General features: G+C 38.6%; 1 protein-coding gene across 12 annotated transcripts in view; it reads left to right on the top strand.

Moving 5' to 3' along the window:
- Positions 1–9,595, top strand: part of inaE (inactivation no afterpotential E) — a 45,855-nt gene extending 36,260 nt beyond the window's left edge. For 6 of the 12 annotated variants that reach the window (XM_018024416.2, XM_026813429.1, XM_018024415.2 and 3 more), the window contains 9 exons: positions 500–688; positions 1,007–1,297; positions 1,623–1,852; positions 1,998–2,021; positions 2,770–2,902; positions 7,282–7,631; positions 8,168–8,512; positions 8,598–8,772; positions 8,870–9,595. In XM_018024416.2, coding sequence (XP_017879905.1) covers positions 500–688; positions 1,007–1,297; positions 1,623–1,852; positions 1,998–2,021; positions 2,770–2,902; positions 7,282–7,631; positions 8,168–8,512; positions 8,598–8,772; positions 8,870–9,148 — 2,016 coding nt within the window. In that variant the 3' untranslated portion in view covers positions 9,149–9,595. Of the gene's footprint in view, positions 1–499; positions 689–1,006; positions 1,298–1,622; positions 1,853–1,997; positions 2,022–2,769; positions 2,903–5,106; positions 5,301–7,281; positions 7,632–8,167; positions 8,513–8,597; positions 8,773–8,869 lie in introns of those variants that run through there. The other 6 variants (XM_026813431.1, XM_026813434.1, XM_026813433.1 and 3 more) reach the window with 6 other exon arrangements.
- The last annotated feature ends 364 nt before the right edge of the window (positions 9,596–9,959 follow it).

Below are 9,959 nucleotides of genomic sequence, written 5' to 3'. Positions count from 1 at the left end.
ATACTTAATTGGATATTTCCTTCTATACTTTTTAGCACGTAGCTATTTATTATTAGCATTATTCTTCCGACGACTGATTTTTTTTTTAATTATAGGAAATGCGTTTTTCTAAGGTACATAAACTTTTGGGATTGACTGTATAGCCAATACATCCTTAAACGGTTTTGCTTAGGTCTGTTAAACTTCTATCGAATTTGGACTTAAACTTGCTTAATGATTATTTAACGTGCTTGAACGAACAATAATTGCTACTGACTTAATTTCACATTATTTTTACTTATAAGCGATGTAATCTTCAAGGGAAGAAACCGTGAGTTATAACATAGTAAAAAAGAAAAACCGGTGGAGATAATTTATAATCGATATTTTATCCTTTACTGAAGCCTCACTGAAAATTCTAATCCCCGCCTACTAAAATAGGGTTTAACTATCGCTTTACCCCGAACTCGAGCGTACTCGGGAACGGTTAATCACCAATTTTCTGCTGGTTCCTTTCAAGGTTGTCGTTAGTATACGAGGAACCCTCAGCATGAAGGACGTATTAACGGACTTGAACGCGGAGGGTGAAGTGTTACCATTGTCACCACCAAGGGAGGACTGGCTGGGCCATAAGGGTATGGTCCAAGCGGCCGAATACATTCGAAAAAAACTCCTCGAAGAGGAAATTATATCGCGTGCACTCGCCAAGGTATTATGCATTTAGCTTTATCGGAATGCAAATGTATGTCGCGTTTCCTTGTTTATCAACCCGTTGAATAATTATGCTTTATCATTGTGCTCGTTACCTGTTTCGTGTCAGGACGGTTAAAAGTATAATACGTAATACAGATGTGAATAAAAAATATTTTCATTCTTTTCATTTATAATCTCGGTCTTGATTTAATATCACATCGAAATTTATTATCTAGTTGAAACGAGTATGATTCTCTGTTTAACTATTGCTTCGTATTCGATATCCCGAAATACCATTTGAAGCAATTGGAAACGGTTCAAATCTGTGCCTCAGGATACATCGAGAGGGACCCATCAATTCGGTTTGGCGTTCGTTGGCCATTCCTTGGGTGCGGGTACAGCAGCTATCTTGGCGATTCTGCTCAAGCAGGACTATCCAGACTTGGTATGCTTTTCGTTCGCTCCACCGGGTGGTCTCTTGAGCATGCCCGCTCAGCAATATTCGCAAGAATTTATTACATCTGTAGTAGTCGGGAAAGATGTGGTACCTAGGATAGGCCTTAGACAAATGGAAAGCTTAAGAGCAGATCTTATCAACGCCATAAAAAGAAGCGTTGATCCAAAGGTACGTCTTTTATCACGGAGGAAATGGAAAATATAAAATCCTCATAACATTTTATTCCTCTTATTATTCTTTTATTCCTCCCATTTGTTTCAATATTCCATTTGGTAGAAATAGCAAAGGTGCGAATTCCCTTTCCAAGTTACTGATACCCTTCGAAATTTTTTATCTTTAATTCTAACCGGTAGCTGGGTAAATTCTAGTCGAAGCGCTTAATTTCTAATCCTGGTATTGATCACGCAAAACGCGCCGTGTTTACCTTCTGGCGACGAAATCAATGATGGATTCTTTCGCATATGGTCGTTGTCAATCGGTACGTCCGTTTCAGTGGAAAACGATAGCATGCTCGGTGATGTGTTGCGGTTGCGGTTCCACCCCGACATCGGCTGCAAATTTAGAAGCCGGCGGATGTATCAGCGAGTACCAAAGGGATAAAGACCTAGCTCGTTCACAAACAGTTGTCCCAAGTGACTCCAGCATTGCGCTAACTCTGCACAGGCCCCTGTATCCACCTGGTCGAATCATACACGTCGTTCGACATCATCCTAACAAGGGAGAGTAAGTGTGCTCGATCGATCGCGAATGTTTCGCCGGTTTTCGTTTATTCAAACATCGTTCAGACTGCGGACACCTGCGTGTATAAAGACACTCGGAGGATAACGGTCGAAAGCGAATTTTAATCGAGGATATTTTCCGTTTCTAGGCAGAAGTATGAGAGCCGCTGGAGGTACGTTTACTCAATAGTTTCCGTTTTCAGGGTTGCTCTGGGTAATTGCATCTTGAGGATGTGCCCGCATGCGAAACTTGGACTCGTATTCCTACACTACTTTCTTTCGTATTATTACCGCACACTCCGGCCGACTCTCTTAAGAAAGACTTTCGCGTACAAATGTTTTCACACCCCCATTTGCATGAATTGGTTCATAAGGGACACATGCTACACCGTGAAATACTTACAGTAATCGTGTACAAAGTAATTCTGGCGCGGTCACGCACTTATTTTCAAAGTTTGAAACACAATCGAAAAGTAGTCGTGAAGAAAGGAGCTTATCTCTGAACTTAAACTAGACAATAAACTTCTATGTATACGCGTTTAAGATCGATACTTGTCAGTTCAAACTTTGAAGAACTCGAACGCCGATACTTGGGAATCGTTTTCATACACTAGAAGTTATCACCTCCCAACTGTCTTGCGTACACTTAAAAGTTTCGAGCATGTAGTAGCATAGACACAGATAAAATTTATAAATAATTTATTGAAAACATTATTCTGATCCATAGTATTGAGACTTGATTACACGGTTTAGGAAACTGTCCAATATAGTTTAAGTAAACGTACGAGCAAACTGCAAATACATCTCGTTGCATGACTCCCACGTAGCGACTAGGGTCTCATGGGGTTGTCGGCTCTAATTATATCCTCGACAGATGATTTATGACATACGAACGGTGCGTTTCGTTTTCTTCAATTACAGACAAATGTTGCACAAACGCGAACCGGTGTATCAAGCGCTGTGGGCAGGACCTTGCGATTTCGACGAGGTGCTGATAAGTCCAGTGATGATACAGGACCACATGCCAGACAATATGCTGAAAGCTTTGAACAAGGTAAGCCAGGCCGATTCGATAATTCGTCAGATAAAGAGGTTGCAATCGCCGGTTAGCCGGGTGCCCTCGGTAAGACCGGGTAATTACGAGATCTTGGAGGAGACTACGGACGAAACGGAAGCCGCGAAAGAAGCGGAGAAAACTCAAAACGTGGTAGTCAACGTAGAAAATAATGAACGCGTGAAAGAATTCGATGCTAATAATGTGCAAGCTGAAAGTAATCGTACTACCGCAAAAGCGTGTAACGGGACGATTGTGGTCAACGTCGAAGTACACGAGCCGAAAGAGATATAGACAAAACTCTATTACATATAGAATCGGTCTTTTCGCTATTAATATTCACTTTTATGTTCGTAATCTTAGAAAAATATAAAGTAACAAGCATATAGGCATATGTGCTATGTTTTTCAGTTCCTTTACCAGTGTTTCGTGATATCTTTTATAGTGAGAGTATTCGCATGATTTTCATTGATACATATTTTCTTGTCAAGAATTGTTAGTATTATTAGGTCGTTGCTGGAGATTTTCGTTTTTATTAAAATACTACGCGTTAGGCAAATGTAATTAACGTGGATATTAGTAGTGATGGGATATGAACAAGCCAATTCTAGCTAATCTCAGTGCTAAAATAATTAATTTGATGACAGTTTATGACGAGAAACATTATTCTAATATACGTTCTTTAAAGCGATATACATTTCTATAACAATAATATAAGATGATTGAAATTGCTATCCTCAACCAACTGGCAAAGTTTCGAACATAAATTGAGATTCGGTTAATTTATTGCGTAATGTTTCTGGACTCGTTAAAGGGTAGAATTTCCTTCCTGCTCATAGCGTTATTAGCGCTAGTATTTTTATTTGGTTTTTCCGTTTTTGTACTTAGTTGTATTTATGCGTATTTTAGAAATTGATTTCCTTTTTATTTGTATATGCATTACTTTCTTGGAACACAGTACAAGATTGCAGCAATAATATTTATACGACTGTGAAAGAGGAATTAAAGTTACTATTGATATACAGGCTACATGTAAGACATTGCGTTTTCTTTTTTTACGTTTTTATTTATTGCTCAAATCGATTAAGATTAAATAGTTCGCACGCATGCTCCGACACTGCATGAGTACTTAACAACACTTGTAAACGGTTATATGTAGCTTTTCGCATAATTATATCTTCATTTTAAAATTATTTTTATTTCGTTTCATATTTTTATTTTACTCGACTGCATCCAAAACGACTGAGAGTTTCCCATCTAACAATTTCTCAAAGACCTTTAACAGGAAAAAATGTGATCGATGCAACGATCAGTTTACTCTTATTAATCGAATTGCTTTACCCAAGTAATTATGGTACATCCTTTTGTATAATACAGTTTACGTAAAAAATGAAACTTAATTATGTACATATAAAGCGGACAATTTATATTTAAACTTTCTATGTTTTAGTGGTCGTTTTGATTGCATATTGTAATAACTTAATTCTGTATAATTTTCGATGTACGCTATTCTGATCAATATACTTTATACTATAAAAACGTTGTTATTTATTTATTTATTTATTAGGTTTTGCTTCCTAATTCTACGCCTAAAGCATTCCAGACTAAATGTCTCTAATTTCACACTTCATCAAATCACGCTGGTTTCTTTTCAGGCTCTAGTGCAATCGCACAAAACAGCGATTCGTTTTGTTTTCGCTTTGCATGAATAGTAAAACACCAAGTTCTTGCATTAAACGTAGTTCATTATTTAAAATTACTTCAAACAAGAACGAATGACGTAGTGACAACTTATATGATAGAAATTATTTCTCAATTATCTTAACCGGTCAAGTGATCTCGTAAAAGCTACAGTAATTATGTAAAAATAGTATTAGCCAAATTAGTTGCACTTGTCGTCGAACAGAAATGAAGAACCTGTTAAAGTTTTTTGCTTCGGGTAAGTGTGTACTTTTTTTAGCGCTTGAAAAATGTATTATAAGTTGTACTCGAATACTGTAGATTAGTTTAGACTTAGACATTCCACAATTCCCAGTACCGTAAACGAACGATCGATTTACCGTACTAGCAAATTAGATTAGGTGCTGCATCCCGAGTTGACCAAAGAATTGAGAGAAAAGAAAACGTAAAGTTCCCTGAAATCGTGGCGACCGGCGATCTCACGAGAGGATTGTGTGGCTGAAGGTGTGTGGTGTGTGGATTAGGTGTCAGCGTGCAGAGATCGCGGCGTTGCAGACGGAGATCCAGCAACGCGTGCAACGATTGCGACGGACGCAGCAACCCAACGGACGCCCGAGCAACGACACGTCGTACTGCACCAACAAAGTACTCCGATGAGCTCGCACCGCCGCGACGCCGACGTCTATGTCACCACACACTCTTCTCGCCACGACACAAGGTACATTGACGTCTTTCGGTTTCATCGGGTGTATGTTGTTACGAGTACCAAATGCCAGTGATACCATGATCAAATTGCTCGAAATTATCTCCTCTCCGAACACCTGGCCTGTTGATAAGACGATATGAAATTTCGTTCTTCAAATGTTCTCGAAATTCCAATTTGTTAAGTGTCCAAGAATTTTTTCAGATGTTTTAAAAGTATACCTAATTTACTTACACAGCAACATAAAAATAAGTTGGTCTCTGTTTGGATTGATGTTAACATTCGTAGAATTATGACAGAAAATCGTAATGAGGAGAAGTTATGACAATGTAGAGAAGAATAGACTATGGTAGCATTGGTACGAAATTGAGGTCGCTGGAGAATTGTCTATTTCAATAATGTACAAGCATAAATATATATGTCGCATCAATTATCCGATTGCTGAGGAAGAACTCATCATTAGTTCTTTTTAACATTATCTTGCATAAATTAAATAAATTAGCAATACCGTGTGCCATTCGATAGCTATTTTGCTATATGGATGAATATTAAAATTGATGGTCAATCTACAGCGACTAAAAAAGGCCAACAGATATCATGATTATCGCCACCTTTGCAGCCCATTTGAAAGATTGTCTCTGATTATCGCATGCAATTCACAACCATCTCTAGTCATCACGTCCAGAATCGTTCATCAACACGTTCGCTACAAATACATTTATCCCTGATGTTCTGATAGAAACTTGTTCTGCAAGTTATCTAATAATTAGTCTAATGACTTGGCGTACATACAAAGAAAGCGTAATGGCGTTATCGTAACAATAAGACAGTAGATAATACGTGACGTGATCTAGAGCGAATAATTGAATGATATATTTGTGACCCAGTCGTTCCTGCATGTGCACTCACGCATTTAGTTTATCGTACATAGTCACCGTAATTTTGTAAGTACATTACACGTAATGATTAAGTTCATCGTGATCTATCGTACGTCAGCATGTAGAAAATTTGAACGCGTTAATTGCTGTTACGACGAGTTTCTTTCGAGACAGGAACGTCACTGCATTAGACGAATAATATAAATGCATATTTCACGAGTAAGTCTCATTTCGATTAAGTATAAGCGTTCATGACTCTGTTTACTGATAGTAGAAGAAGATTCTAATATTTCCTGAGTATTTAATTAAGTTTGTAATTTAATTACGGATGCTTTCTCCATGATTCTTCACAAAGCATTTCCATTTTACCGTAATGGAAATTAGAAATTCACTGCTCTTTCATTCTCGAGCTATTAATACTTACTTAGAGAATGAAATGAAATGAGTTGTGTTTTCACATTTCATATAATTTGTTTACGTTAAAATATGTGTTTCAACTCGTATCGCTACACGCTTGAGGAACTTAATTATGAGAATGGAAAACTGTGATAGAAATAATTATTGCTACGTGAAGCGATCTTTATATTAAAAAATCATGTCTTCTCTTCTATTTTTAAATTATATAACATTTGTGTACACCTGTCCCGTATTACATTTTTCATATGTATTAAACGAGGAAACACAAACATACCTCATGCACCATAAACCACATACGTGTGTCTAATTCTTGTGATTATATGTCTATTATGCGTACATGTATGTACATATATTTAACTTTTTGAACTTGAATCTCAAACCCGGAAATCCGAATTATTTATACGTTAAAATGAATGTATGCAAGGTAGAGAGTCAAAGGAAATGAACTTAATGTGAATTTACAATATATTTGCATTCAATTCTTTGTTAATCGAAACACGCAAACTTCTTTAAATAAGTTCGCTCGAAATATCACATTTACCGATTATCAAGTTAAACTGAATTCTTTGCTTCTCATAAATCACGATCAAAATCCTACTCTTGTGTTATCGAAATGCAAAGTAACGTGGGATTGTCGCTAAATTAATATCTGACGGGTTTGTGAAACGATTACATTGGAAACACGCATGTGGATATACCAGGTTGTAACAACCCTGGGACCAGCAAAGCCGCAGAGGCTGGCTTCCGGTCATGCATCATCGGCAGAGGCGTCGGAGGCGCGTGAGATCGTCGAGATCCAGGAGATGGAGATCGAGCAAGAAATGAGAGCGTTGCTCTCGTCGTCCAGTCCCGTAAAGTCGCATCCCAGCAACCTGGCTGGGACACCTCCGCACAAGCTCTGCCTGGAAACGAGCTTTACGTCCTTGCAAAGCCCCTCGGAGTTCCCCCAGGCTGGCCGTGAGCTGAGCGTCGACTCCAGGGGGATACCATGGGAGTACGTCAGCCTGGCCAGCGAATTGCTCAACACACCCAGAGCCGACGAGAGTAAATCGTAAGATAGAACTTTTACTCGTCTCGTCGGATGACGAATGCCGTGTCTGTGATGGAGGATCGATGTCGAATCAACGTCAGTTATTAGATTGTTTACAATTTTTAGGAAGATTAGATACGATATGAGATACTGATACTGCAGATCGATGTTATTTAAGGGTTGATAAATGTACTGGCTAAAGGATAGTCTTCGTGTAACTTGTATTAATCATTTATTCATCGAGACGGCAATACGATTGGTACGAATAATCAAATTATCATTCCATCGCATTTAAGGGATCTCATATGTCACGCTCTCGTTCACATTCGCTTATTTCACGACTCACAATGTTCACCGCTTCGGCATTGCACTCGATAAGATCATCAAGACGGATATATATATTTATAAAAAAGATTGCAGCTCCAAAGAAACATCCCCTTTTGTTTTAGTAAACGAATATCTCATTCCGCATTATAATTTCTTATTATTAATGTTGCTCTTTAGGTGTAGTATAGATATTTTTGTAAAAGGCTACATACAATTTTTTTTATATAAAGTTTAAATCGTCGAAGCGATTGGGACGATGGTTCTCGAGCTGCTCCACTGGCCACCCCTGAAACACTTTCGGAGGCATCGAGCAGCCCACCGTCGCCGGTACCACCGCCAAGGCCGATGAGGCGCACTCCAAAGATCTCGGGAAACTTGTCAACGGCGGCGGACGACTTGAAGAACAATCTTCACTTCGCCATGCTCTCAGCGAAGAACTACTTCCTAAGGGAAGCGAATAACGGCAGTAACACAAGCAGCGGGAACAGCGAGGCGAGCTACGAAAGCGCCAAGAGCTTAACCGCTGGTCTTCCGCCGCCAGTACCGAGAAGACGAGACTCTGTCATTGTCAGAAGGTAGTGGATCCTATTGTTAAACGTCTATTCAATATTCCTTCTTTGTAGTTCCCTTACGAAATAAATTAATTTTTATGAAAAATAGCAGAGAGCAGAGGGTGTGCACGGCTGCTTGCTGCAGAGACGATTTATCTGAAAATTCATCCTCGCATACTTCTCATTCATCAAAGACGTCTCAGACGTCGAATCGGGTGCAATCAGGTTTCCCCGTGGAGGATCACGAGACGAACGGGTCTAGTCTAGACTTTTACGAAACAAAGGTATATATTGAATCATCTATCGATTGACAATTTGATGGATTATATGAACGTGCAAATATTTTTAAAGCGTTAACAAATTGTTCTGTTGCTTATATAGGGTTCTTCTGGACAACGTGACAGCAGTAACGATGTATTTCTTAGCGTAAGAAGCTCTCCAGAGTGTAAGGGCCTGATGGCACCAGCGACAGACTTAGGAGCGGAATGGAAGAAGAAATTCGATGCGACGGGAATGAGTGGCGATGCGTCGTTACCGCTTTTGCGTGGGCTGTCACCGACCCCCACGCAGGGACAACATAGTTCGCCCTTTTTCAATGCGAAACGCAAAAAATACGTGTACCCAATTACACTGGTTGGTCGAGGCGAAAGTAGCGTCTGAATTCCGAAAAGTTAGACCGACCGGGGACCACAGAAAGGCGACAAGATAGAATAATGTAACTATTAGATTATCTGTGCCAATGTCACATCGTTCAGTGTGATCGTTCAGAACTGTTTTTCTGAGCCTCCGAGTGCATGCGGAATATTCTAAAATGAAGGGGCCATGTATTCGTGTAGCCTCTTTTATTATGAAATTCTGATGACGATAAGTGAATACTCGAGATGAAGAGAATTTTTGAAATTCCTCGGATAATAGGTAGATAGTAAAATTTGAATGATATTCAACTTTTATCGTAAAACGTGCATAAAAAGGCTATTTTCTCTTTGTACAGTACTGTTTCTCAAACGAAACAAAATATTTTCTGATTCAAGAAGTTTTCTGCCAACCAAAGAACAAACCAAAGGACAAATAAGATCTAGAATTGATTAGATGTATATTAAAGCTATGAAAAATAAAAATACATATGTAAAAGTAAACAAGTGAATTAGCAGGAAAAAAGTCGACAAACTATATGGATGATGACTTATATGAATTAAGATGCCTTGTCACTTAAAGGAAACGTCAGTTTTTAAGGGTAACTTTAGAGGGTGCATTGATTCTCCCTAAAAGTAATAATTGCTATGACGTAGTGATAAAGTGGGAATGTTGTACAGAAACTACACTGGCCTATTTTCCATCGATATCTTGCTTGGCACAAAATTTTTGTGTCGGTGAACAATTTCTTAGTCAACTTATCAAAACTGTGATAGGATAAAAAAAATTTATTTCAATATATCTCTTGGAATTATCGACATAATTGTTTTCATATTAA

The sequence above is a fragment of the Ceratina calcarata genome, unplaced genomic scaffold (assembly GCF_001652005.2).
Source record: "Ceratina calcarata isolate Rehan_Ccalc_2016 unplaced genomic scaffold, ASM165200v1 scaffold332.2, whole genome shotgun sequence".
NCBI lineage: Eukaryota > Metazoa > Arthropoda > Insecta > Hymenoptera > Apidae > Ceratina > Ceratina calcarata.
The sequence above is the reverse complement of the archived record's forward strand: the minus strand, read 5'-3'. Positions and strand labels throughout refer to the sequence as shown.